This window comes from Pseudorca crassidens, chromosome 19 (genome assembly GCF_039906515.1).
Source record: "Pseudorca crassidens isolate mPseCra1 chromosome 19, mPseCra1.hap1, whole genome shotgun sequence".
NCBI lineage: Eukaryota > Metazoa > Chordata > Mammalia > Artiodactyla > Delphinidae > Pseudorca > Pseudorca crassidens.
In genome coordinates, this window is record NC_090314.1 from 5,431,476 (window position 1) to 5,459,297 (window position 27,822).

Here is a 27,822-nt window from a genome sequence, read left to right on the forward strand (position 1 = left end):
CCCGCTGCGGCCAGGCGCGCGGGCCGGGTGGGCTGAGCGTGCGGAACGCCGACGGACGCAGCCGGCTCGCGGGGCTCCCAGCCACTCCGCGCCCCCTACGCACTTCCTCGGCAGCTCCGCCGCCCGCCCGGACGCGCCGCGCGCAGCCTCCGCCGAGCCGGTGAGTCAGGGATGATGCGGGCTTCCCAGGGGCCCGGGCCCCGAATCCTGACGGTGAAGGGTGGCGGCCGGGAAGCCTGGGTGGGCGCCTTGCTCCCCCAGCCCTGAGCCAGGGTCTTCGAGGGGCTCCGGCTCTCTTCTCCACCTGGCCTACCAGATCCTTCCTCCCCGGCCGGGAGGATGGAGGGTCCGGTGGTGCAGCGGCTGGGCAGACAGCTGTTGCTGCGGAGACTTGGGAGCAGGGCTGGGAGGCAGTATGGTGAGGGGCTGGGGACATCAGCCAGGCTGAATGGCGTGTGGCCCGGGAAGGACGCCCCAGGGTGGGCAGAAAGACGCGAGGTCGAAACTGCATGATGAGGCAGTCGACAGGCCCTGGGCTCTCCTGCTGCTGTGGGAAGATGCCCCCCGCCGGCCCCCCGCCCCCCCGGGGCTGAAGCTGCGCAGAAGATGGTCCAGGCCCTGACCCTCCCACCCTCCGCTTCCCGTCCCCAAGCTCTGCTCCGCTCCCTGCCCCCTTCTCCTCCCTGCCAGCCCCGCTGTCTCCCCCTTCCCCAGCTCTGGACTCATTTGCCTTCTTTCTGCCCATCCACTGGGGGGGCCCCCGGGGCTTCCCCCTCCCCGCCCTGGGGCCACGCCCTGGCGAGTGCTGGCGGCTGTGGTTTCAGCTCTCCCCGGAGGGTGCGCTGAGCTCCCCAGCCTGGCCTCGGGCCTGCCGGGGAGCTGCTGGGCGAGGGGGGCTTGGGCACCAGCGAGGCGTCTCCCTCCTGCTGTGAAGCCCCTAGAGACCCTAAGGCACACCGAGGTGGCACTCCTCAGAAACTGCAAGTACAGATGGGCCCTGAAAGGTTTTGAGAACTGCAGAGGAACCTCACGGTAGGCCGCGGTGGTTTCAGACTAGGCTCTGCCAGCAGCTTGGGACCTTGGGAGAGTCACTTCCCCTTTCTGAGCCCTGGTCCTCCTGGCAGCAAAATGAGGGGTTTGATAGGCCAGGGGGTTTCCAACGGTTTCCCCAGAGCACCCCACACCCCCTGTGTGGGAGGTTGAGCGACCTGCCCCACCCAAATCTGCATTTTTTTTTTTTTTGATGTAAATATTGGCCACTGAGCAAGATGTTTTCGGACCAGGGCCTGTGGCCTCTCAGGGATCAGGAAGTCCCAGATGGAAGGTCAGGGACAGCTGTGGCCCCTGTTCCTCCAGCAGATCCTGGCCCTCCCTCCTGCTCTCCTCCCCGCTCCTGCCGGGCCGAGCTCCCGGCTGGCGGCTGGTCTGCTTGTACCCAGCTTCTAAACCTCTCTGGGCCTGGGCCTCAGCCAGCCCTCCTGCCCCCACTCCTGCTGGGAGAAGCAGATGCCTCTGACATCTCTGTCCCCACAGAGGTTCCAGCCGGAAGGAGCAGCCTCCTCCCCTTAGGATGTCCTCGCCCTCCAGCCCGCCCGCTTTCAGGCTCGAGACATCAGATGGAGGCCAAGAAGATGGTGCCCAGGTGGACAAAGGAAAACTGGGCAGCGGTGCCGGGCCACCCCCCATGGAGTCACCATTCCAGGGCGAGGACCGGAACTTCTCGCCTCAGATCAAAGTGAACCTCAGCTTCCGAAAGGGGGCAGGTGCCAGGTGAGGCAGCAAGCGGGGCGGGGGGAGCCCGGGGGCCTCACCTCCAGCAGAGTCAGACTGGGTGGCCTAGCCCAGCCCCAGTGCCCCTGTGCCACAGCCTTGGGCGTCCTGGGTCTGGCTCTGATGGCTCCTGGGCCCGACAGGCTGAACCCTGCTCTGCTCTCTGGGGCTGCTCCTTCCAGAACCTTCCCCACTCTTGGCCTTCTGTCTCCTGGGGTTGTGTTCTTCTTGTAGGGACATACTCTTTCCCCTCCTGGCACGTCCCCTTCCCAGCCACAGTCCCTGCGGGGGGTGCTAGCAAGATCCATGCTCCAGTCCAAGAGAATCAAGGACATCTGGAAATGTCCCAGGTGTTCCCGGGCTCTGCTCCAAGGCTGGACCTGTTGCCCTGGGGTCGTGGACTCTGGGGATTGAGGACGGTGGCCTTCTGCTCAGAGCCACCTTCACTGTGACTTTCCCGTGATGTCTTCTAATTCAGACTGTGGGAGCCACTCTCGCGGGAGCGCCACCTCCGGTCCTGTGGGTGTGGGGGAAGGGTGCACCTGGATCCCCGCACTGTGAGGTCCGACATGCGAGGCTGGAGAACGTGCGTGGGCCAGGCAGCACTCTGCCAGGGAAGCCCCGCCCTCCCTGCTCATGCCTGGGACTCAGCCCCCAGCCTCGGCCTCCCAGCGCAGAGCCGCCTGTCCTGTCTGTGCTGCAGGCCCGAGGTCAGGTTCAGACCAGGTCAGGAGAGGATGCTTGCAAAGCTTCTGGGAACGGGGAGAGGCTGCCCGAGGCAGAACCGGCCCCTCGATGCCCTTTGGTGCTTCAATCTGTGCTCCCGTGGGGCCCTCCCTATACCAGGACCGTGATGCCTCCCTGTGACAGGAAGTGCTTTGTCCAAATAGCCACTTCCCCTGGCCGGACTGACCACGGGACTCACCAGTCAGCCGCAGTGACCTATTGGTCACGTCGTGGCCGCGTGGTCTGCTGGATCGTGGCTTAAAACACGACTGATCCCAATAGTCCCACTCATCAGAGCCCCCAACCCTTTCTTGGTTAATCCATTCCATGGCAGACCTGAGGGTCCCCAAAGCATCAAACAGTCCCCCCTTTCTTGTCCCTTCCTTTCTGCTGGTCGTGGTACCAGGAGCCCCAGGGGCGAGCCCAGGCGGGGATGCCCACACCCGCTGGATTCAGAAGGGCTACCAGCACCTCCTGGGGCCTTTCCCGGAGGTGTGGCTTCTCAGGAAAATTCTGTGAGTGTCTGGTGTCCGCTCTGGACCCCACGTCTCTGAGAAACCTCCGTCTGTCCAGCCTGGAGTCTCTCTGGGGTTGGGAGTCGGGGTCTAGAGTTAGTTGAACAGCCAGCATCCCACACCCCGTGAGCTCTGCACCGTGTGACTTTGGGAAAGTTACTCTACCTCCTTGTTTGTCTGATGGAGAAAATAGAGATTACTCACGCAGGGCAGAAGTGAGGGCCAAAGGGGCAGGTACTCCATTGTTCGTCCATAGATGGTTTCGGAGAGGATGTGGGGCTTTTCTTGATTTTCTTGTTGAGGCCAGCGGCACGTACGTCCCCCAACAGTCTGTGGGCACCTCCGGTAGCCCCGCCCCGCCCCGCCCCAGAGCCCAGCTCAAGAGCCATGACGAGCTCCTGTGCTGAAATGGATAATGAGGCTGTTGCGAGCACCTGGCGAGTGACAGGAGACGCCTGCAGTCAGGATGCGTGGTCCGGTGCCCCAGACAGAGCCCCCTGCTCCGCGGGTCTGAGCACTTGCGGTCTCCTTGGTCTGCCTGGGTGCGTAGAGGCTCTCAAAAGGGGCTCCTGGGCCCCAGAAAAGGCTCCCTGGGAAGCAGGACTTTCTGGGGGCCCAGGGCTCTCCTGCAGCGTCAGTCACAAACCACATCCCCCCACAGCCAACCAGACCCAAACCGCTTCGACCGTGACCGGCTCTTCAGCGTGGTGGCCCGGGGGGTCCCCGAGGATCTGGTGGGGCTACCAGAGTACCTGCGCCGGACCAGCAAGTACCTCACGGACTCGGAGTACACAGGTAGGCCTGCTGCTCGGGCCAGAGCCGCCGTGTGCTGTGCTGAGACCAGGCTGCCGCTGGGTGTTGGCCTCAGTCAGGAACTGAGGGGCGAGCAGGGGCGGAGTTCTAGCAGCCCTCCTGCCAGGATGACTGCAGGGGCCCTGCTGACAGAGCGAGGACAGCCCACTCCCTCTTCCACTCACCCCACCGGCTCCCAGCCTGTGTCTGCCGCCCTCAGCCGCTTCAGTGGCCGAATGGAGGGATGTTCACGGCCTTCCTCAATGCAGCCTTTCCCTGTCTCTCTCTCTTTTTCAGTAGCAGCATCGCTGAGATCTAATACACGTACCTTACACTTTATCCATCTCAGAGCATTCTTTGCCCCAAATCTAAATATCTGTATTGTTTGGGGATATCTGATTAGGAAAAGAACATGTGTGCCTTCTAGAAGGTTCAAATAGTAATGAAATGTATAAAGCTGAGGATAAAAACTGTCTGTCATCCTGGACCCCTGATAATGATTTGGGGTACATACTTTCAAACTGTTTAAATACATTAGGCATATATTTACATAAATGGGGTCATGCCATTGATGTAAATACATAATGATGTGCTTGTAATGGGCTTTCCCCCAACTTAGTCCATTTCAGTACACAGGCCTCTAACTCAGTCACTGTAACAACCTGCAGAGTTTCCCATCCTGTACATTTACCACAATTTACTTAACTAACCCCTTATTGGTGGCCATTTAGGTTGTGTGTAGTTTTCAGCCTCAACACACTGTGTGCCAGGCCCTCTGTGGGCTAAGAATTTTGTATATAATTCCATGTGATCCTTACAATAACCCTGAAGGGTCCCATTTTACAGTGAGGAAAACTGAGGTTAAGAGAGGCCAAGGGGCTTTCCTGGTGGTGCAGTGGTTAAGAATCTGCCTGCCAATGCAGGGGACACGGGTTCAATCCCTGGTCCAGTGGGCCACAACTACTGAGCCTGTGCTCTAGAGCCCATGAGCCACAACTACTGAGCCCGCACGCCACAACTACTGAGCCCGCACGCCACAACTACTGAAGCCTGCACGCCTAGAGCCCATGCTCCGCAACAAGAGAAGCCACCGCAATGAGAAGTCCACACACCACAACAAAGAGTAGCCCCCGCTCACCACAACTAGAGAAAGCCGGTGCGCAGCAGCGAAGCCCCAGTGCAGCCAAAGATATAAATAAATAAACAGGAAGCCAAGTGACTTGCCCAGAAGAGACAGAGTCATTAAGTGGTAGAGCCACTTAAGAAATACTGCTCCAGGGCTTCCCTGGTGGCGCAGTGGTTAAGAATCCACCTGCCAATGCAGGGACATGGGTTCGAGCCCTGGTCTGGGAAGATCCCACATGCTGCGGAGCAACTAAGCCCATGAGCCACAACTATTGAGCCTGTGCTCTAGAGCCCACGAGCCACAACTACTGAAGCCTGTGCTCCTAGAGCCCGTGCTCCGCAATAAGAGAAGCCACCGCGATGAGAAGCCCATGCACCACAACGAAGAGTAGCCCCTGCTCACTGCAACTAGAGAAAGCCCGTGCGCAACGAAGACCCAATGCAGCCATAAATTTAAAAATTAAAAAAAAAAATACTGCTCCACATGTTCTCGTGTAGATAGTGTTGCACACATGACGAACTCTGTCTTAGAAACTTAATTTCTAGGGCAGAAACTATAGTCATACCTGTTGGTATTCTAACACCTGTTGGCTGGAGTCTTAGCTCCCTCCAGCCAGCCGGGGTACTTTGGGGCATGGGCTCACTGTACAGGCAGGTGGGTGGCCTGAGCACCACGGTGCCCCCCCCTCCTCCCACAGAGGGCTCCACGGGGAAGACATGCCTGATGAAGGCCGTGCTGAACCTTCGGGACGGAACCAACGCCTGCATTGAGCCGCTGCTGCAGATTGACCGGGACTTGGGCAATCCTCGGCCTCTGGTCAACGCCCAGTGCACAGATGAGTACTACCGAGGCCACAGCGCCCTGCACATCGCCATCGAGAAGAGGAGCCTGCCGTGTGTGAAGCTCCTGGTGGAGAATGGGGCTGACGTGCATGCCCGGGCCTGTGGCCAGTTCTTCCAGAAGAAAAGCCAAGAGACCTGCTTCTACTTCGGTGAGGAGCCTTCTTGGATAAATTGAGCTGCAGAGGGGGTAAGGCCTTGCCCAAGGTCACAGGGTTAATGTGACCCTTAAACCCAGATCTGTCTGACCCTGAGGCTCATGCTTCTAATAGCTAGGCCGCCTGCAAAAGCAGTTTGTCTTAAGAGGTGTTTTATCCTTGTCTGGCCAAGGAAGCTCACCACACATGAGCTCAGACCAGGGCAGGGGAACGGGGGCGTAGAACTGATGTGTGAGGAGACTAGACCAGATGGGGCCTGAAGAAAGGGGTGTCTAGGCCCCGGCAAAGCAAAGAGAAAGAGGCGAGGGGCGGGAACCCTGGTTGGCAGGCTCCCGTTCTGCTCCCTTAGATGGTGAAGAGCTTTGGGCCCCTCTCCCTTGGGTCAGAGCTGGACAGAGCCACCTTGACTGGGGCTCCTAGGAGGATGCGGGGCCCGGGGCCTTCTCCGCTCACTGCACTGGCCTGGGTGGGCCCGGTACCCCAAGGCTGTGCGCATCCTCTCCTGTGGGCGCCTGACCCACCTCAAGGAGGTCCAGGGAGGGTGAGAAGCAGGCGGGTGGATGCTGGGAGGCCCAAGGCCCAAGCTGTCCCCTCGGCCCCCAGGCGAGATGCCCCTCTCCCTGGCCGCGTGTACCAAGCAGTGGGACGTGGTGACCTACCTCCTGGAGAACCCGCACCAGCCCGCCAGCCTGCAGGCCGCCGACTCGCTGGGCAACACGGCCCTGCACGCCTTGGTGATGATCGCAGACGACTCGGCCGAGAACACGGAGATGGTGACCCGCATGTACGATGGGCTGCTCCAGGCGGGGGCCCGCCTCTGCCCCACGGTGCGGCTCGAGGACATCCCCAACCTGCAGGGCCTCACGCCCCTGAAGCTGGCTGCCAAGGAGGGCAAAATTGAGGTGAGTGGCCAGCCCCCCTTTCCAGGAAGCAGCAGGACTCAACCCGGGATTTCTGCAGGAAGAGCCTGGGGTGGTGTCTAGCTCAGAACAGTTTCAGCATGCACCTCTCCTGTGTGTGTGTTTACTGATAAATTATATGTGAGCTACAGAATGAATATATTACATTTTTAAACAGGGATTTTATTTTATTTATTTATTTTCTTTTGGCTGCGCAGCTTACGGGATCTTAGCTCCCTGATCAGGGATTCAACCCAGGTCACAGCGGTGAAAGCACCAAGTCCTAAACACTGGACCATCAGGGAACTCCCAGGGATTTTTTAAGTCACTTGGGTTTCTTGATTAGGAGACAGTCTTGTCATGTTCTTAGCTCTCAGGTTTTCTTCGTATTGATGGCTAAGTGTTCTTGATAACGAACGTTATCATCATTTTGTTTACTATAACAGTTGCAAATTTTTCTCCCAGTTCAACATTAAAAAAATTTTTGTGGCATTTTTTGCGACACAGAATTTTTACATTTTTATGTATCCAAGTGTTATCTTTTCTTTGGTTTTGCTATTGCTTAATTCCTTCTACAAGGTTTTAAAACTGTGTGTGTGTGTGTGCATGTGTAGGTGTGCACGTGAGTGTGTATATTCCCTATCCATATTTGCTTCCAGACTTTTCTTTTGCAGTTTGATTTTGAATGCCTAAAACTTTGATTTATCTGAAAGTTATAGGTTACTCTTATAAAGAGTAAGCACGACGGACTTCCCTAGTGTTCCAATGGTCAGGACTCAGCGCTTTCATTGCCGAGGGCCCGGGTTCAATCCCTGGCTGGGGAACTAAGAGCCGCTCGGCAAAAAAGAAAAAAAAAGAAAAGCATGATCCAGCTTTACTTTTTTCCCAAAAGACTTTCCTGTTGTCTGATCCTTATTATTAGGGGAGCTTACAACCCACACAGCCGACACAGGGCCCAATGCTTAGAACACAGGTATTTTAACATAAGCGGAAGTTTTATGTTTTTTTCCTGCCCTCCAAGGTCCCTGGGGTGTGGGTACCTCTCTTTGCCGTCTAGAGGCATGGCTGTGTGGCCTATGGAAGCCGCTGCCCCATCTGGGAAGCCTCCCCACCATTCCTCATTTGTAAGACCAAATTGCTTCTGGAGCTGTCCGGGTTAGGGGTGGCTTCTAGTCTGTTGAAAGCTCTAGACTCTGGCCACAAACGTGCACACACGTGTGTAACTGGTAGCCTCTGATCTCATGGGGCCTTAAGGACCCTTGGATTGGGGGTCCCTCGGCCATATGAGTGTCCAGGAAAGAGGCATTGGGGCAGGAGTGCGGAAGGAAGAGGCAGGCTGGCAAAGGCGGGTGGGTGGGAGTGTCTACGTGGTGGCTGAGTGTGCGTGGACCTGTGTAAGAGTTCATATGCGCAAGGACCCGTGGGTGCAGGGCATGTACGCGTGTCTGGGCGGTGAGCAGCTCTGTGCACGCCAAGCTCACGTGCCTGCCCTGTAGATTCTCAGACACATCCTGCAGCGGGAGTTCCCGGGGCCGTGCCAGTCCCTTTCCCGCAAGTTCACGGAGTGGTCCTACGGGCCTGTGCGGGTGTCGCTGTATGACCTGGCCTCTGTGGACAGCTGGGAGGAGAACTCAGTGCTGGAGATCATCGCCTTTCATTGCCAAAGCCCGGTGAGCCTGCTTCACCCCAGGGGCGGGGGTGTGCGTAGGGGGCCTGGCAGAGCTCCCTGCAAGGTCCACAGTTCGGGGCTGCCTGCAGGGCCGCCCCTGCCCTTTAACTGAACAGTCGGGGTGTGGCCGCACGTGTGCACCCGGCCGCTGGGCACACGCTCGCTCCACACAGGCCGGTCCCACCCGACACAGGGGTCACACCGGGGTCCCGGTGGCTACCACTGGGGGCCTCTCTGTTGACCAGCACCTGCTCTGGACTTGTCACTCCACAGCCACGAGGGTGGGGTGGCGGCCGGCGGGGAGGGGTCGCTCGGGGCTCCGCACCCTTTCCGCTCTCCCCTGGTGCCTCCACGTGTACTTGCTGAATGCACCTCTGGCTCTCGCCTTCCCATCCCAGCACCGGCACCGAATGGTGGTTTTGGAGCCGCTGAACAAACTGCTGCAGGTGAAGTGGAATCTGCTCATCCCCAGGTTCCTCTTCAACTTCCTGTGTTACTTGACCTACATGTCCATCTTCACCGCTGTCACCTACCACCAGCCTGCCCTGGACAAGGCAAGGCAGGGAGGGGCACATCCTGGGGAGGCCTCCTGGAAACAATCCTGGCAGAAGATGGGGCAGGGATTACAACCCCGTCCTGCAAATGCTGACCGGAGGCCGGACCGCTTGGTGGCCTGCCCACGGCGCTTACACAGCTGGTCATGATACGGAAGTAACAACATAGTAGTAACAACAACAATACTACTACTCACTGAGTGTGCAGCACACGTGAGAAAGTATTCAAGTGACTGACGACGTGTGTTAACGTATTTAATTAATTTCACAACAACCCTCTGAGATGATGAACTCTTATCATTGCCAGTTTATAGTTGAGGGAAGGAAGGCACAGAGAGTTTAAGGAACTTACCCAGGGTCACACAGGCTGTGAGTGGTGGAGTTGGGATCTGAACCCAGGGAGTCTAGCTCCAGAGCCCATGTTTGCTCTGCTGCTCGGGGGGCCTCCCCACAGCTCTCACGAGCAATGGGCCCCCAGCCTCGCTCTCAGCGGGGAGCTGCTGGGGGGGACCCCAGGCCTGACCCGAGTGTGTCTTCGTGCAGGACTTCCTCCCGCTGGAAGGAACTGCTGGGAACTCCATGCTGCTGCTGGGCCACATCCTGATGCTGCTTGTGGGGGCCAACATCCTCATGGGCCAGGTGAGGGTTCCTCACATCCCCCACCTCAAACCTGGAATTCTGCTACAAGCAGCCTGAGAGTGAGTTCACGACAGTCCCTCCATGTACGGGAAGCTGAATCCCACACCTGGTCCCATCCTGGCCAGCCTCAGGGCAGCTGAGGGCCGAAGGTTCTGGCCTTGCCTTTTGGGCTGGGTACCCTCCCTGCTGTGCTTTCTGGGGTGCCCACGGGGCAGCAGATATCTCCTATGACTCCTTGGCAGTGCCGGCTCTGCCCCCCTGGGAATGGAGCTGGAAGCCCCTGACCCCAGGTCCCTGGCTCATTCCTCACTTGGGGAGCACAGAAGGGTGGCGGCAGGGGGAACTCAGCCCAGTGCCTCCAGCACGGCCTCTTCAGGGCAAGATGCTGCCAGCTTGCAGGAGACAGGCTGGGCTGTGGCACTGAGACTCTTGGAGTGAGTCTTGGAGGGTGGGCAGGACGTAGGCACCGAGGCCAGGTTGGCTGGAGCAGCTGGTGGTCCCTGTGAGGCCAGGGCGGGGGAGGGAAAGGAGCCTGTTTCACCACGCGGAGTGTGAGCCCTCCACCTGGACCCACAGGGAGACAGCAGGCCCCGGCATTGTCTGGGTCTCTGCACTTTTTGGAAACAGGGTCCAAACTTTCTCAGCTACCAGCAGGACTCATGAGCACCCCAAAAATTCAAAGCTGCCGCCCGAGCCCCTGAGGTGGTCCTGGCGAGACTTTTACAAGCAGGCCGGCCGGCGGCCCTGAGGGCAGCGGGGCTGCTTGTGGCCTGGAGAGCAGGTGTCACGGCCTGTCCTCCTCCTTCCCCCGCAGCTGTGGTACTTCTGGAGGCGCCGTCTGTTCATCTGGATCTCGTTCATGGACAGCTACTTTGAAATCCTCTTGTACGTGCGCCCTCACTCCTCCCCCGTCTCCTGCCTGGGAGAGGGCACCAGGCGGGCTTTGGGGATGAGGACCCTGGGCCAGGGAGCTCCAGGAGGCTGGGAGCAGCTCACAGGCCAGACCCCGGAGTCGGGCTGCTGTCCGGTCCGGGCCCTGAGCATGGTAGTCACATCGACCGAGCCCTCGCTCCGCACCAGTGGAGCCTGAAGTCTTTACACGCGTGTCTCCCTGAATCCTCGCCGACACTCTCCGAGCCGGGCGTTACTACTGTTACCCCCGTTGTACGGGGGAGGGAACTGAGGCCCACGGGGGTTGAATGCCTTGCCCGAGGTGGAGGTCAGGATGCTTGGATCCAGTCCCAGACAGAGGCGGACCTTCTCATCTCTGAGACCGCGGAGGCAGCGGCAGCGGGGGTCAGTGCTGGCCACAGGAGGCCCGCGAGCTGACCCCGCCCTGCCTCCACGCAGCCTGGTCCAGGCGCTGCTCACCGTGCTGTCCCAGGTGCTGTGCTTCCTGGCCATCGAGTGGTACCTGCCCCTGCTCGTGTGCTCGCTGGCGCTGGGCTGGCTGAACTTGCTGTACTACACGCGCGGCCTGCAGCACACGGGCATCTACAGTGTCATGATCCAGAAGGTGAGAGGCAGGGGTGGCCCCGTGCAGCCAGACCGGGCAGGGCTGGACACCGCACCCCGGGGGGCTCCTCGTGGGCCCGGCAGGCAGGTAACTCCCCAAAGCTGAACCCCCCACCGGCTCGTGCCTTCTAGGTCATCCTGCGGGACCTGCTCCGCTTCCTCCTGGTCTACTTGGTCTTCCTTTTCGGCTTCGCTGTAGGTAAAGGCCCCCCGTCCCCCACCCACTCCTGCGCCCCCTCGAGGCTGCCTGCTGGTCTCCCCAGGCTGAGGACCCCCTGCCTATCTCCTCAGCACTGGTGAGCCTGAGCCGGGAGGCCCGGGACTCCGGGGCCCCTGCGGGCTCCAACACCACGGAGGTGGCGGGAAAGGGGGACGCGGAGGGCAGCACGGCCCCGTACGAGGGCGTCCTGGACGCCTCCTTGGAGCTGTTCAAGTTCACCATCGGCATGGGCGAGCTGGCCGTCCAGGCCCAGCTGCGCTTCCGTGGGGTGGCGCTGCTGCTGCTTCTGACCCACGTGCTGCTCACCTACGTCCTGCTGCTCAACATGCTCGTCGCCCTCATGAGCGAGACCGTCAGCAGTGTCGCCAGCGACAGCTGGAGCATCTGGAAGCTGCAGGTGCCCGGCGAGGTGCCCCGTCCCCTCCAGCGTTCCAGGCCCGGCAGGAGTGCGCAGAACCCACTGAGCTGGGTCCCCGAGTGGGTCCGGCCCTCTCGGGGCCTCCCTCGGCCACTCCTTCCTGCGCAGGGCTGATGTGAGGCTGCAGTAAGGGCTGAGGGCGGTGCCTGGCACACAGTAGGTGCTCAGCGTGTTAGCCACCGTCATCATTAGTATTAAGAGCTTCCTGAGAGCCTAGTGCAGGGCTAGGCACAGTTCTAGGCTCGAAAGACCCGGCGGAGAACGAGACGGAGACCCCGCCCTCATGTAGCCCCCTTCGTCGCTTGTTCCGTGGGGCAGGCTTGGTGGACGAGGCAGGCGGGATGTGCGATCCTGGAGCTGGCCCAGGCTGCAGGAGCTTTGGGAGCAGGGGCTCGGGTAGCTGGGAGCTCATGTGGCACCTGCCTGCCGTGGAAGCAAGAGCTGCTTCTTGACTGGGGAGGGTCGGGGGTGGGCCTAGGCAGTTGGTGCAGGGAGAACCTCGCCCGCGGGGGCTGGACTGTGTGACCAATTCACCGTTGACCTTGGGCAAGCCCCTCACCTGCAAAGTTCTGTGCCTGCCCCCCGCCCCCAGCTCGCTTGTGTGATAGCAGCAGGCACATGTGACGTTCCATACCTGGTGGAATTCTAGAACCTGTAACGTTGCAATTGCAAGGAACTGTAGGGCGCTCGTCACATGCCGACTTCCCAGCAACCACCCAAGGCATATTGGCCTCAGTCTGTAAGTGGGAAAGAGACTCAGAGGGACGCAGGGCCTGACACCACATACGTAATCAAACCTCGGGGCTGGACTCAAATCCATGCACTTAGCAGATGCAGAGTTCTACTGTAAAGTGCTGGCTACTCTGTCTGATGTATCCTTTGTCCCCAGAAAGCCATCTCTGTCCTGGAGATGGAGAATGGCTACTGGTGGTGCAGGAGGAAGAAGCAGCGGGCAGGGGTGAGACTGACAGTTGGCACCAGGCCGGACGGTCTCCCCGACGAGCGCTGGTGCTTCAGGTGAGTGGAGAGGCTGGGGGGTGGCCTGGGGACCTTGCTGAAAACCAGGCGACAGCGGCTAGGAGTCAGGTCTGGTGGGAAAGGCAGGGCCTCGGAGCGCCAGGGGACTCTGCCCTGGACAGGCGAGGTCAGCGATGCTGGATCTCATAGGCCTGGCCTCCACTGCCTGCTCTTCCTGTCTGGTCACCTTCCTGTCCCACTGACTGAAACTGGAGGTCCCTCCCCAGTGGTCCCTGACCGACTCCTTCTGGCCTGAAATGGGGCACAGTGAGGAGGCCAAGAAGCCAGAGGCATCCTCGGGTTAGAGCATGCTAAGCTTGCCCTGGCTGGTCTGCTCTGTCCTCCCAACGCCCCCGTCCTGACCACGGAGGCTACAAACCCTTCCACGCAGAGCAGACGCTCCCATGGGGGCGGGAACCTGGTGACAAGTGCTCGGCCAGCAACACACTTTCCTGAGGTAGCAGCCAAGCAAGGGCGGCGGGTCTTAGCCACGTAGAGTAGCCGTGAAAGGGCCCCGGAACCTGGGAACACACAGATCCAGCTGATCTAAACTCCTCTCTGGATGCTGGGGGCAACCCAGGTCGCCGTGAACAGCCAGAGGGGACAGACACCTGTTCCCCGCGGTGGGCGCCTGGCCGGGGCGGCAGTCTGAGAGCCGAGAGGACGGGGCTCGCGGGGGGCTGCTGGGTGGCCCAGTGTCCTGCGGAGAGAAGCCCCGTCCTCCTCACAGCCCTGGGGGCCCCTCTCCTGGGGCAGAGCACGCTGCGGCCTCGGCCTCCTGGAGCCTCACAGCTGCCCTGTGGCCCGCAGGGTAGAGGAGGTGAACTGGGCTGCGTGGGAGCAGACGCTGCCCACGGTGCGTGAGGAGCCCTCGGGGCCAGGCGGCCCTGGTGAGTAGCTGTGGAGTGTGTGTGTGTGTGTGTAAAGGGTTTGCCCCTTAAAGCGGCGCTTCCCCCCTATTCCCGTCCCCCCCCCCCCCCCCCGGTCGCCTGGGAAACCGGCTCTTGGGCACCCTCCCCTCCCTCCTCCGCCAGCAGGGGGACAAGTTAGGGAGGCCCCCGCAGCCCCGTGGCTCCGCCCCGACAGGCCAGCCTCGCTGCCGCCACACCGCTGAGAGGCCACTTCATCCGCCTTTGTCCCCATCAGGCCCGCGTCCCCTCCATTCTAGGGTGGCGCTGGCCCCCTCCACCCCGACTCCTTCGTCCCCCTCCACGGCCGGCAGGCACCCACCTCAAGGCTTCGTCCCCCCTCCTCTCCTTTCTCGTGCTCTTTCCCACCCCTCCACTTGCCGTGGCCACCCGAGACCCTGTACGTGCGTGGAGTCTCCTCCGGCCGCCCGGGCTCCTGGGTCCCTGACCGCGGCCCTCGCGAAGCGACAGCTTTCCTGCGCACCTGTCTGTGTGTCGCCCTTCCTCCGAGTCCTGCCGTCCCATCCATGCAAGACTCGGAAAGCCCCCTTGTCCCTCATCTTGCCCCGCGCCGCCCCGACTCCCTGTCCCACCCGCCCGCGCCGCCTCCAGCTGGACGCCCCCAACAGGAACAGCCTTGTAGTCGGCCCCACCCTCCTGGCCAGGCGGGGGGCCTTGCGGGTCTCTCCCCCTCCCCCTGGTGCTGAGTGTCCTGGGGCCTCCGGTGGCTGCGGTCCCGCCGCCGACCCCTCTGCCCTGCGCCTCACCTCTCCCACGTCTGCACCACGCGGGGGCTGCTCAGCTGGCACCCGGACCCCAGACAAGGCTTTAAGTCCAGGCTCGTCCTACTCCAGTCCCTCGTACGTAGACGAAAACTACACACAGCCGCACCACACACCGCCTCCCACTCCCTGGCAGGCCGCACCCCTCCCCTCGGGGTCAAGGCCCAGAGCAGTTGTCCAGCCCCCTCCCCGCACCTCCCTCCATGTGCCGGCCGGTCCCTCCACAGTGCTCACGTCCCTTCCTTTCCCGGGCTCGTGTCTCTGTAGGTGCCCTTCCATCCTTCCGGGCGTCCCTTCTCCACCTTCCCCACCGGTGGCGGGGGGGCCGTGGGGGGTCTCCTCTCTCGTCTGAGCACCTGACGCTCCCCTCCCTCTGGCTCCTCAGCACATCATCGGCTGTTCTGGTTTCTAACACAAAGGCCTGTCACCTGCAGGGGCTTTCAGCTCCTGGGAGGAGGTCCCTGACTGGCACCTGGCAGGGGTTCAAGAGATGCTTGCAGAAGCAGGGAGGCAGGAGAGGGACTGCTGGGGACCCCGAGGCTGCTGTCCCCTGGCATGATGTGGTTTCATGGCCGTGGCTCCCTCCTGTTTCCCTGGTGCCTGCGTCCTGGGGACACTCCCTTCATCCCATTCACAGGCGCCCTGAAGAACCCAGCCCTGGCCTCCCAATCCAGCCAGGACAGTGCCGTGGAGGAAGACCATGTGCCCCTCCAGCTCCTTGAGTCCCACTGATGCAGCAGGGGGCCGGGAGGACAGAGCACGGAATGTTTCCAGCCCCACCTACTGGCTCTGGGACCTCAAGAGACTTTGGTGGCAAAAATAAATAAGTAATTTCTTGTGGCTAACTCTCCTGGAAACATTATTTGAGTAAAGGTACTGGGCCCCAGGACTTCCCTGGTGGCGCAGTGGTTAAGAATCCGCCTGCCAATGCAGGGGACACGGGTTCGAGCCCTGGTCCGGGAAGACGCCACATGCCGCGGAGCAACTAAGACCGAGCACCACAACGGTCTCTAGAGCCCACGTGCCGCAACTATTGAAGCCCGCGTGCCTAGAGCCCGTGCTCTGCAACAAGAGAAGCTCATCGCAGTGAGAAGTCCACGCACCGCAACGAAGAGTAGCCCCCGCTCAATGCAACTAGAGAAAAGCCCGCGCACTGTAACAAAGACCAACGCAGCCAAAAATAAAATTAAAAAGAATTAAAAAAAATAAAAAGGTACTGGGCCCCTGAGCTGGTCGGCGTCTGCATGTCTCTGTGAGCTCACATCTGTGTCTGGGGCCGGGCTGCTCCTGCCCTCTCCTGAGCACAGGGACCCTCACCTACCGCCCCCCAGCTGCCCTCTTCGGGGTGCAGGCAGCTAGCCGAGGCGCTGTGCCTGCTGTCACCGCAGACGCGAGGTGGTGGACACCAGCAAGCACAGCAGCCTGTCCTTCCTCTCCCACAGCCTCCAGACGCCCCTTAAAGCCACCCCAGGACGTCTCTCAAAGCCTTTGCGCTCCTGGGCTTACTTAGTTCAGGCTGTGGATTATTGCCTCCTCTCCCCGCTGGCTTCCTGCGCAGTTCCCACCCTTCCAAGCCTGAGGGACCTTCCTGAGACACAAGGGCAACAAGTTACCCCCGTCTCTGAAGGCTTGAGAGGCTCCCGGCGCCCACGGGGGCCCTAGCTGGCACCCCCCAGCCCTCCGCGCGGTTTTGCAGACGCCTCCTGCTCTCCTTGGCACCTGCAGTATATCCTTCGCGCAGGATGGTGGACCTCGTGTGTGTCTGACTCCTAGACTTGGCTCTCCCTAGAAGCCTCCCCTCCCTCCATTAAAATGCTACGCTTATTTCTAAAACCAGCTCAAAAACCTATGTCTCACTACCGCTTTTCCAGTTTTCACCCTTAGGGTAATGTGTGTTCGTAAGACGCGCGTGCACGGGTTGAATGTTTTTTAAGTGGCAAGAGCCGAGCCTGTTCCCACGCTGGGACGGAGGGAGGTTTCGCCGCTGGTGAGACGGAGCACAGCTGGAGGAGTCCCGAGGGAGAGGGGACGGAGGAAGGAGACTGAGGAGGGGGGTCGGAGCGTAGGGGGCTGGAGAGGCTCGTGCAGGGAGAGCAGACGGCACCGCCCCCCAGGGCCAGAAGCAGCTACGGTGTGTGCACACTTGCCGCGCGCCCAGGCTCTGCAGGGTTTCAAGGGCGTGATCGCACGTGATGCGCAGAACCGCCGTCTGGGGCCTCCGTCGCTCCACCTTCCAGAGGAGCAACCGGAAGCTCACGACGGCGGACTCTCCGCTCAGGACCACCCGGCAGAGGGGCGGAGGGGCGGAGGGGCGGCGGAGCAGCAGGAAAGTCCCCAAACGGCTGGCGCGCACTGGACCTGCGCACGCGCGCTGGGGCTCGCTGTGCCCCTGTGACCCAGAATTCCACGGCCTCGGAAGAGACCATGGGCTCTGCAGGAGGGGGGAGTCCGGGGGCGGCGCCTGCACCATTAAACGGGCTGGAAGTTCCGTTGAGTCTTTTGCCATAATCCCCCTCCCTTCTGTGAGGGGTGGAATGTTCCGACTGCTTAAGAGGCTGGGACGGCTGTTGTGGGGCCTTTCCACCGTAGGTGTCGGGCGCCTGGTGGTGAGTTCGTCTAGGCCAGTCCGCGGGCAGCAAGGGCGAGGGAGCCAGAGCTTTTCTTTTTCTTTTTCTTTTTTTTTTTTTTTTTTTGCGGTACGCGGGCCTCTCATCGCTGTGGCCTCTCCCGTTGCGGAGCACAGGCTCCTGACGCGCAGGCTCAGCGGCCATGGCTCACGGGCCCAGCCGCTCCGCGGCATGTGGGATCCTCCCGGGCCGGGGCTCGAACCCGTGTCCCCTGCATCAGCAGGCGGACTCTCAACCACTGCGCCACCAGGGAAGCCCCAGAGCTTTTCTAATTTTTCGAACAATGTCCTCGGGGAGCCTAACTGGAGGGCGGCGGGCGGCTGCGTCCACGCGGGCCTCAGGGCGGGCGCCGTGGCCTTGTGTCCGAGTTTGGGGGCCGAGGCCCGAGGACCGCGTGCGTCTTCGTCCGGCCGGGTAGCCACCGTCTCGGGACCCCTGACCCCGGGCTTGCCGCCGGGAGTGAGCACCCCCCGAGAGAACTAGGTAAGCGGGGCTGCCTGCACCCTAGGGCGCGGAGCGACGTTCGTAGTGGGGCCGCAAGGGAGGCTTGGTCGGCTATCCTGATGATTCCGTAGCAAGTGCCGTCAGACGCGAGGACTGACGATTTCTAAGCCCATCCGACCGCAGTCGCTGACACCTGATGCTTTACGTTACTGTAGCTGCCCGAGTCTGCCCTAAATGCACGCCCTAATCTTTGTTTCAGAGGGTAGACACACTCGCTTTTGGAGACGGGAGCAGCATCCCAACCCGAGGTTAAGAGCCAGTCTGGGTAAGGATTAATACGTATTGTTACTTAGCCGTGTCGGTCTTGCAACCTTAAATGCACTGATAACTGCCTGGTGTCTTACCTGTTGTCGCTTTCATGCATTTGACGTAATTATGCGCTGCCTCGTTGCATAACTGCAACGGTTAGGAGGTTGCGGCCCCTAGTTATGTCTAAGCCGCATCTGTATTGAGACACGGATGCCTTACGGCGGTTTTAGCCGAAGCCCAGGTCTCTGGGGCGGTACTGTGGTGAGGTGCTTGGCTGCTCTGATGAAATCACTAATAGGAAGTGCCGTCAGAAGCGATAACTGACGAAACCAGTTCCTGGCTGACTGCAGTCACGCGTCCTCACCAGTAGCTGGTGCCCAGGAGTAAGCTGGGCTGGACTGTGACCCATAATCTGTCTTCACCCAGGCTGCAAGCTAGTGAAGGGTGGCCAGCGCGTGATCACCGTGTGGGAGCCCGAGCATCGGCCTGCTCCGAGGTAAGCTAGCTTTGGGCTCTGGAGAAGTTCGTGGTTGAGGAGGCCTAGCTGTTGATTCATGTGAAGTTTCTGCTGGACCAGATACAGGTCCGGCTGACCTAATACTTTGTGTCGGTGCAGCCCTTGAGCATTAGAGAAAATATCTGAGAATGATTTCGGTGCGTGATGTCTGGACCAGACGGCAGAGTGAGCCCAGGAGTTCCTTTTGATGTCATGGCTGTACAGTCCTGAGCAAACTGCTTATCTGCTCTGAGATGGACAGCCTTGGGTCTGTTTGCGATAACGTGACTTGAACGGAGGTTAAGACGATGGGAACTGCCTCCAGTTGCTTTTGGCATCTGCTGTCTGTCCATGGGTGCCTCATTCATCCCACCAAGCTTTGAGCACCGAAGAGTGGGATCTGCACAGCAGAGTTCTAAAGCGGGCGGCAGTGGCAGCAGTACCCCAGCCCAAGAAGATGTAAGATCTGGTCTACACAATGACCACCCCCACGGTAGAATGGATAAGCAGCTAGTTTTGTTGAAATGGATTTGCAGAAAAGGATATCAAATGATGAAATCACCTAAAAAAGCTGGAATTACCGGCAGATCGTGTGGTGGTGAACCTACGGTTTTCTGAAGATATCTTTTAGGCTGTGAATGACTGTTCTTAGAGTATAAAGTAAGATTAACTGATACTTAATTTCCTTGCAGGCTGTGCTGCGGCAGGGGCAGAATTTGAAGTCCAAAGGAACAAGGGCAGCCATCAGCTTGGGCCCTGAAAACCTGGGCCTCCCGCATTTGGTGTAGAAACACCTTGTGCTCAGTATCAGAGGGACATTCTTACCAATGAGAGCCAAGAAATGGATTTTCTGGGACCGCGTGGACTGGCATTTCTGGTGTCACTAAGTTCATGAGGTTTCTTGTATCGTCCCTTAACCAAAAGGAGCTTTTGTACTTTTAAATATTGTATAAGTGTGTTCTTGGGTGAGAGCCTGAGGTTTTTGAACTGGAAACTTCCTGAAATTTGTATCTCCATGCAGTTAACCATCAACAATGTAATAAAAGTATGGTCTTTGGTATTGGTTCTTACAAATGTGTATTTGAAGAAAAAGTCCAGTTTGATCACTGCTGACAAATGTTAGCGGTCCAGGTATTAGTACTTGTCACCTTCCCTTTAGGTAGGTCTAAGCTGTTCTTCCCTCTTGAGACTTGGGGCAAAAATCCCAAAGCGTTTTAAGGCATCTGTAACACGCGAGTCCAGTCCCTGCCCCTCTGGGCTCTGTCTGCCCTTTTGCATAGCCTCCCTGTAGCTCCTGAAGCCCTACCCCACACCTGCCCAGACAGCAGCAGGCAAGGTCCCACTGTCTGGCTCTTCACCCACCCCCATCTTGCCACCTTCCGACGTACCTGGCCTGAGGCTGGAGGCATGTCAGGCTGTGCTTCCCTAGCCCTCTGCTGTTTGCCTGAGGGGCTCTGGTTCACCAACACTGGGCACCCAGAATGATTTTCTCTAGCTCAAGAATGATTGGTTCCCAATCTCCCTGGACTTGCTAATTGTGCCTGAAAGGGATGACTTTTTAACCCGTAGGCCTTGGGTAAGGGGAAGGTAGGGTGAAAACCTTGGCTTTCTCCCCTTGGGAACCTCCGGTTTATTTTTTTCCCCTTCTCCCAGTTGTCTTGCTTTGTGGTCCTGGGTTTTCGGGAATGTGCTCAAAGTAGCAAGGATTACTTTGGGGACTCCATGGGGAGGGATTTTATGGGAAAAGGGTCCTTATGAAAGCAAGCAAGGCTCACTCTGGCCTGTACCCTAGGAACACCGACGCATGTGGAGTTGCACTAGGTGGAGATGCTGTGCGGTTTCTGAGTGGCATGCACTGTCTGCCCCAGACTGTCCTAAATATTGAAGGGTATGGGGGGTGGCTGGTCCCGTGGCCTCTGAGGTCAGGCTGAAGGGCGAGCCTTGAAAATGGAGGCTGAGGCCGGGAAGTTGGTCCCAAGGAGCCTGGGTGCCACAAGGAGGAGGCAGACACCCCTCAGTCCAGACGGGGATGAGGCTCCTGGGGTCTCCAGCAGCCAGTCCCCTACCCCAACCGTCAGCCAGGAGCTAGAGATTCCGACCTGCCTTGATCAGGGGCACATCCAGCATCTGGATATCTGTAACTCAGGACTGGAAAATCCCGGGTTAGATGCAGAGTCCCCACTACACTTCCTTTTCTGGGGGGGAAAGCTCTGACCGCTCACATCAACTCAAGCCTCCAGCATCCCCAGCCCCTACACGGCACCCACAAGTTGGGAAGCTGAGGGTTGGTTCCTCTTGAGCCAGGGATGACTGCTGAGGAGCCAAAAGGCAGATGTGGATTGACGAGGGGGTGATGGAGAGGACCAGAGAGGAATTACAGTCCTTTCCTAGATGCTACCATCTGGCTTCCTGGGTCGGGGGGAGGTGCTGCCAGGCCCATTCTGGATGGTGGCCCGCTACCCCGCTGGGAACGCCCGCCCTGCCTCAGCCATCCCACCCCAGCAGGACTCCCTGGAGAGGCCCCCACCTCCCTGTCACGTCTGAGATGCACCTGTAGTCTCCCTGGCCTCCTGGTCCCCTCCAGGGTCCTCCTGGCCCACAGTCTCGTCCCGGGCCTCGTCCCCACTGCCCGGGCCCTCGCCCAGCTCCAGGATGGTGGGCAGGTGACCCTGCTTGGGGGAGCGCTTGCGCAGGCTGAGCAGGAAGGGCTGGGGCAGTGAAAAGATGTCCACGTTGTTGCCCAGGTCGATCCACGTGACGCTGGGGAACTTACTGGGGTCCTTCAGGGCATCGGTGAGGTCGCGCAGCAGGGCCCGCGTCAGCCGGTTGCCGTTGAGGGCCAGCGTGGTCAGCCGGGGCAGCGTGCTCAGCGCGGGCAGCAGCTGCAGGGCCATGTCGTCCGTGAGGCCCGTGAAGCCCAGCTCCACGCTATCCACCTGCTCCCCGCAGCGCTGCAGGTAGCCGGTCACCCGCTCCAGGTCACGGGGGGTCAGCGGGATGCCAGACAGGTCCACCGTGTTGTCCGGAGGGCTCCCGGCCAGGACTGCCTTGAGGCTGAAGGGGAGACGAGACAGCAGGGTTCAAGCGGGTGGGGCAGGCTTTTCTCCGGAGGCAGCCTCCGCTCAGCCCTCTGCCCGCGGGGCAGAGACCAGGGGCCCCGGTCCCCTTGCACTGCCCACATCTCAGCCTGGCCGCCCAGCGGGCAGAGCCTGGGGATCACAGGGCAAGGCCCAAGTGTTTCTGCAGTGACTAAGGGGACATTCTGGGGCCAACGCCGGGGTCTGCACTGGACTCCTTCCTTCCTGCTTTTTTTTTTTTATTTTTTTATTTTGGCTGCACCGGGTCTTAGTTGCGGCACGCAGGATCTTTAGTTGCGGCAGGCGGGCTTCGTCCCTCATGCGACCTTTAGTTAGTTCCTTAACCTCTGCGCCTGTTATTTGCCTGAGAAATGAAGCCAACTGGGTACCACAGGGTTGTCATGTGAAATAATAAACGCAGTCAGAACGGCGCCCTGTGCAGGAGGGCGGCGAAGGGCCGAGCTCCCTGCTCCCCCACGAGTGCCACAGATCTCGGAAGCCCCTCCTTCAAGACCATCTTCCCCACCAGACAGAGGGTCCTTGGGGGGGCCCTCGGGACGGCAGGCGGGTGAGGGCGCAGGGGCCCCGAGCCTGGTGTGGGCTGCTGTCCACCCCCTTCCACTCCCTACCGCCCGCCACCCCTTGCTCTTTCTCACCCGCTCCCTTGCTCGGGGGCCCAGATCTCCCAGCTTCCAGATACCCCAGGCGAGCCCCGAGGCTCCAACCCTGGGAAGGACAGGGAGTTAGAGGGGGCGCAGCACCTGTTACCATCAGCAGCCCTGGGATCACAGCTTGGTCTTCCTTGTCGGCCTCTTAGGAGAAAAAACAGGCCAAGGGAAGAGCTCGGTAAGAGTCCCAGCGGAGGGAACACAAGTGCAAAGGCCCTGAGGCTGGTAGAGCTCAGCGTGTCTGTGAACCAGCAGGAAGGCCAGTGTGTGGGCGGGGGCGGGCGGGGGACCATCACTTGGGCCTGAGTGGGTTTCAGTCAGCGGGACGGGGAGGCGTCCGAGCAGAGTAAGGCTTCTGAACGAAGAATGGACTGAGCGCCCTGTGTGCCGGGGAGACAGGAGGCCCCTGGGTCCCAGCAGAGCGTACCCTCCTGCATTTCCCTCCTCCAGAACTAGCGCACAAGCAGACAGAACTGCCCTGTCCCCGCATTTGGTCCCTGCCCTCAGCCCACCTGGTGCCCCCTTTGGTGACTTCCTCCACCAGGGAAGGGCCCTTGAGGATCCATCTCCTCTCCTGCCCTGGGGGGCGGGGGGTGGTGTCCAGGAGAAGGGAAGGGGGCCCAGAGCTCTTCTGCTCAGCGAGGAGGCTGGCCTTCCCCTGCCGTCTGTGGGGCCTGGAGGAGCCTGCGCGCCAGCAGGGCCCTGCCAGAGCCTCGGGACCCCAGCCGCTCCGCTCCGTGATTTGCAACAGTTCCCCTCTGCTTCTTTCTGCGGTGCTGTTCTGGCTCCCAGGTCCTGTGTCCCAGTGTCCCCTCTGCCCCCAGGGTGCAGGGGGCCACACGAGCCCTGAGGGTCCTCACTGCTGTACGCCAGGGACAAGGCTGGGGTCTGGGTCCCCCTGGGAGACATCAGGAAGGCTCGGGGGAGGGAGGTGGTGGGGCGAGTGCCCGCATTCAGCGCACCAGGATCAGAAACCCCTCTTGTCCCCCTCCCCCAGCATCAGAACGGGCGCGCACCCCCAGATCCCACCACACAGAGCGGGGCCCAGCCGCCAGCATCTCCCAGGGCTCCTGCCCACCTGGAATGCCCATCCTGCCTGCCACTTTCCCCCGGCCCCCAGCCCTTCACTTCACCTTCTCCAAGCAGCTCTTGCCCTCCCCCCACGGCCCCGGGACGGAGTGCTGTTCCCCAACAACCGGCCCAGCACAGCTGGCTTTGAGCTGCCCTTGTAGGAGGCGGCTGGGTGGCGGCGGAGGAGACCCGCCTCGGGTGACCGCGACTCACCAGGCCTGTGGCTTCCTCTTCACCAGCCCGCGGCGGCGCCTCCACTGGGAATGGGGGCTGAGGTGGTAGGTCAGCTGCCGGCACAGCTTCTCCATGGCGCCCAGCGCGTCGCCCTCCTGCAGAGGAAGCCACAGGTCCCTGAGTGGATGGAGCAGGCAGGGAGCCCAGGCCCCCACCTCCAGCTTCCTGCCTCTGCGGGACCAGCATGGACCCCAGGCCGAGCTGGGGAGGCCTGCTGTGAGGGCCCAAGGTGGCCGCCCTGAGCAGGGAGCAGGGGTTGCAAACTCATCTGCACGATGGTTTTAGTTTCTGTGAATTCGTTGCTATCACTGAAAAACCTGAGATTTCTATAGACGTCTGGATTCCAGGTGATCTGACAGTTGACCCCTTAGCCAGGGTCGCCACGGTCCCTGCCGCTCCCCGATGCCCAGGGCCACCTTATCATGCTCACTCCCTCGCTCGCCTGACAGATACCCGCTGGGTACCTCCTAGGTGCCGGGCACTTGCTCTAGAAGCTGGGGATTCAACCACAAGCAAACGTCCTTGCTCGCGTATTCCACACAGCAAAGGGGACGGTGAAATACTTTACCACATCTCTTCTGCCCACGTCAACGGTGGGAAAATAAAAGAATGAGGCGCCAAGTGGTTCCGGCCCAGTTCATTCGTCTTCGTTACCTGTCTGGCCCATCAGCATCTGACCTTGAGACCCTGGGTGTTACGGCCTGAATTGTGTCCCTCCGCCAAGTTCTTAAATTGAAGTCCTAATCCCCAATACCCCAGAATGTGGCTGTCTTTGGAAATTGGGCCTCTAAAGAGTAATGAAGGTAAAATGAGATCACTGCGGGGGGCCCTAACCCTATACGACTGGTGTCCTCACGAGACGCGATCAGGACACAGACGTACAGAGGGGAGACCATATGAGCACACAGGGAGGAGACGGTCGTCTACACGCCAAGGAGAGACGCCTCGGAAGAAACCAACCCTGCTGACGCCTTGATCTCGGACTTCCAGCCTCCAGAACTGTGAGGAGATACATTTCTGTTGTTTAAGTGGTATTTTTGTCATGGCAGCCCCAGCAAACAAATACGCTGGGTTAAAGGATGCAGCAGAGAGATTTCAGAGGCTCCAACTCTGTCTCAAGGGGAGTCGATTCAACGAAGAGTCCCCGAAGCCTGGGAGACTGAGTGGCCCAGAGCGTGTGCTCCCACCAGATGGTCCAGTGCCAAGGGCCAAGGCCAGGAAGTACCAGGCATGGATGCAAACCCACTTGCAGACAGCAACGCGATGTGGTGAGGGGGCCAGTGCCCAGCAGGGCGCCTGGCACAGAGTGGCTGCTCAGTAAAGGCTGGCTTGATTATTACCATTATCATCATCACGCTGTTAGTGCTGTCCCCCCCACCCCTCATCTGCTGTTTGGCCCTCCAAGGTTTCAGGTTACCTGTGGTCAACCTCGGTCCGAAAATATTAAGTGGAAACTTCCAGAAATAAACTCAGACGTGTACAATTGTGCGTCATTCTGAGCAGCGTGATGAAGTTGCCTGCTGTCCCGCTCCTTCCCGCCTGGGACATAGATCATCCCTTTGTACAGCGCATTATCGCTGTGTATGTTACCTGCCCTTTAGTATAGGAAAAACAGTGTTCTTAGGGTTTGGGGCTCTCTGCGGTTTCAGGCATCCCATGAAGGCTTGGAACGTATCCCAAGGGTCACGGTGCCGGCCGGGGTGAAGGCCAACTTTGGAGGCCAAAGGGAGAAGGGGAGGGGCTGCACCCAGGACCCCTGCATGCTGGAATCACCCAGAGCTTTAGACAACACTGCTGCCTGGGCCACCCCGCAGCGATGGGTGGGCAGCTCGGGCACGGGGACTTTTAAAAGCTCCCCCGGTGATTCCCCTGTGCTGCCAGGTGGACACACTTGAAAGACAAGAAGGACCAGCGGGTGGGGTGTGGTGGTCTGCCCGGCATCACCCCTGCGACCACCCGGGACAGAACGTGGTCAGTCTCCCACAGCACCCGTTCCAAAGCCGAAGAATGAGCTCCTGGCCCTAAACCTAACCTCCCGCAGGGCTTCCAAAATCGGGGGCCACGTACTCTCCCTCCGCCCTCCAGGCCCGGAAGGAAGAAACAGGAAAAGAGGCGGCAAAGCAGCCGCCGCAGTGCGCCGACACTGCCACCAGGGGGCAGCCGCGCGCAGGGCGAGGCCCCCAACCTGAGCCTGTTTCCTCATCTACTAAACAGGGACAGAAGATGTGGTCACTTAACAGCGGACCTGAGACCAAACGTGAGCTAATGTCCTCGGAAGTGAGAGCCCCTCCGCTTGTCTGGACTAAAGAAACACAGCTAACGTTTACCGAGTTATATTACCTACTATACGCTGGGCACTAACTCATAGCCATCCCATGAAACAGGGGCCCCTACAATCCCGCTTGACAAATGCGGGAACCGAGGCACCAAGAAGTGGAGGGGGTGGCAGGCCACTGGACGTGTAGGATGGCATCAGGATCCAAACCCCGCAGCCGCTCTGAGCCTGGGCTCTGCTCTGCCCTTGAGGGATGAATCTTTTGCAAAGGTTGGTTCAAGTAGCTTCTATTGTTTGCAAACCAGAAAAGCCTCAAGCAAGCCCACCTACGTTTTCCCAACCCCATCACTGTCGGAAGCCCCCTCCAGGCCTCCTCCTGCAGGAAGAGGAGTCGCCCAGCGTGGAGGACGAGGAAGGAAGGGGAGGAAGGAGGCGAAGAAGGAGGATGCTGGCCCCTCTCCTCTTATTCGGAAAGCCGCGGGGCCCAGCAGCGCTTTTGTGGGACCACACCCCACTCCCAAGCCACAGCTGACCGGTCCAGAGGCGGACCCTGGGGGAGTCCCGACTTGGGACAAGACTCCTCGGGGGCTGAACACTGACAAGTCAACTCAGGAGCCCCGGGCAGCCATGAGGTGTGGGTACAGGGGGCGGGGAGTGAGGCTGGGTGGAGCAGAGGGAGGGGGGCAGGTGTCTGTGCTGTTTGGGGTTCTAGTGCCTCTTTCAAGCTTGGCTGCCACCGGGAAGGATAAGTCCTCTTCCTGGCTCGAGGCAGGCCGCGGAATCTGCAGCTTTCCCTCCCACCCGTGGAGAAGGAAGGAGAGGGAGGGGCTGTGGCGCAAGTCGGGTACACTGGGCACCGGCCCAGTGCCGCTGACCGCGGGCCTCGGAGAAGACCCTGCCTGAGGGACTCACTGACCCATTGGGAGAGAGGCCGACGGCAGACCTGCAGGCCCCTCCGGGCCGGGTCACCGTGTCCCTCCGACTCCCCTGCCGTCTTCAACCCCCCACCCCAAGAAGTGTAGCAAGCACAGCCCTGACCACTCTGCACCCAAGGCTTCCTCACTCAGTCATCAGACATGACTGCCCTGTTTACTGCACCTGGACGCCGCTCCAGATCCGGAGACTGTGCTGGGCTGTTTGTTCACTCCCCACCCCGCTCTCTGTGCTGGGAAGGCTGAGCTCTCACAGACGGCACCACCCGGCCCTCCTGCTCCTGGCTGTCAGTGCGACTCAGCTAACGGGAGGGAGGTTAGAGGGCAGGACAGAAAGGCCCAGGATTAACTCTTCTCACTCTCGCCCTGCTTTAGCCAGCCTCCAAGTCGGCCCCCACGGATGCTGGCCTCCTGGCAGGGTGCAGCCTCCTTCCGCACTGCGTTAGGGCTGATTGGGTGATCAATACGCTACGGCAGCAGGGACAGTATGCGACGTCTGAGGCTGGTCATAGAAGACACTGTGCTTCTCCCTTGCTCTCGGGGATCACCCCCTCTGGGGCGAGCCAGCTGCCCTGATGTGAGGAAGCTCAAGCAGTCCTGTGGACCGGCCACGGGGCTCGGAGCTAAGGCTTCCCACCAGCAGCCATGCTACCCTGCCAGTCCCCGTCGAGCCACCACGACTCGCAGCCTGGGCCAATGTCCTGAGCCCCTGACTAGAAACCCCGCCTGTGCTGCTCCTGAATTCCTGACCTGCAGAGGTGGATCAATGGTGAATGTCTGTTGTTTTAAGCCACCATGCTTTGGGGTGCCTTGCTATGCAGTAATAGAAAATACAGTAAAATATAAAAGAAGAAAAAAAACACAAGGTGGTTCTGGGAGAGCTCCTCAACAAATCACTGAGCATACACCCTCATTTTAGTGTCTGCTGGTGGGAAGCCTGACGGTGGACATGATGGAACAGACGTGCTGGGTGGGAAGGAAGGAGTTCCTAAAACTTCCCGCGACATGATCCGCGCTGACAGGGGGATTTGTTCTGGGGGATTTAGGGACACCCAGGCGGAAATGTCCAGGAGTGGAGAGACTTTTGAGTCTAAAGCCAGGCTGCAGATACAGACTTGGGATTCATTGATACGCAGTCAGGG

General features: G+C 59.9%; 2 protein-coding genes and 3 non-coding genes across 9 annotated transcripts in view; 4 read left to right on the plus strand and 1 right to left on the minus strand.

Moving 5' to 3' along the window:
- The first annotated feature begins 28 nt into the window (after nucleotides 1–28).
- TRPV2 (transient receptor potential cation channel subfamily V member 2) lies at nucleotides 29–19,483 on the plus strand. Of its 5 annotated transcripts, none has more exons than XM_067715173.1 (18): nucleotides 29–160; nucleotides 1,534–1,770; nucleotides 3,673–3,806; nucleotides 5,627–5,920; nucleotides 6,530–6,828; nucleotides 8,322–8,495; nucleotides 8,893–9,048; nucleotides 9,592–9,687; nucleotides 10,502–10,572; nucleotides 11,038–11,203; nucleotides 11,335–11,401; nucleotides 11,494–11,819; nucleotides 12,730–12,857; nucleotides 13,668–13,747; nucleotides 15,185–17,153; nucleotides 17,878–17,943; nucleotides 18,354–18,423; nucleotides 19,116–19,483. In XM_067715173.1, the coding sequence occupies exons 2-15, from the start codon at nucleotides 1,571–1,573 to the stop codon at nucleotides 15,277–15,279; spliced, it is 2,286 nt and encodes a 761-aa protein (XP_067571274.1). In that variant the 5' UTR covers nucleotides 29–160; nucleotides 1,534–1,570; the 3' UTR covers nucleotides 15,280–17,153; nucleotides 17,878–17,943; nucleotides 18,354–18,423; nucleotides 19,116–19,483. The 5 variants fall into 5 exon arrangements, with proteins under 5 accessions (XP_067571274.1, XP_067571275.1, XP_067571273.1 ...); XM_067715174.1 differs by lacking the exon at nucleotides 29–160 and adding an exon at nucleotides 306–418; XM_067715172.1 differs by lacking the exon at nucleotides 29–160 and adding an exon at nucleotides 819–1,032.
- Nucleotides 17,731–17,797, plus strand: LOC137213729 (small nucleolar RNA SNORD49). Its single transcript, XR_010938351.1, has one exon. It is a non-coding gene; the product is annotated as a small nucleolar RNA SNORD49 (small nucleolar RNA).
- LOC137213727 (small nucleolar RNA SNORD49) lies at nucleotides 18,203–18,273 on the plus strand. Its single transcript, XR_010938349.1, has one exon. It is a non-coding gene; the product is annotated as a small nucleolar RNA SNORD49 (small nucleolar RNA).
- LOC137213749 (small nucleolar RNA SNORD65) lies at nucleotides 18,971–19,043 on the plus strand. The gene has a single exon (XR_010938370.1). It is a non-coding gene; the product is annotated as a small nucleolar RNA SNORD65 (small nucleolar RNA).
- Nucleotides 19,484–27,822, minus strand: part of LRRC75A (leucine rich repeat containing 75A) — a 35,395-nt gene continuing 27,056 nt past the window's right edge. The window contains exons 3-4 of the mRNA XM_067715178.1: nucleotides 23,453–23,568; nucleotides 19,484–21,477 (exon numbers count right to left, since the gene is read on the minus strand). Coding sequence (XP_067571279.1) covers nucleotides 20,958–21,477; nucleotides 23,453–23,568 — 636 coding nt within the window. The 3' untranslated portion in view covers nucleotides 19,484–20,957. The remainder of the gene's footprint in view (nucleotides 21,478–23,452; nucleotides 23,569–27,822) is intronic.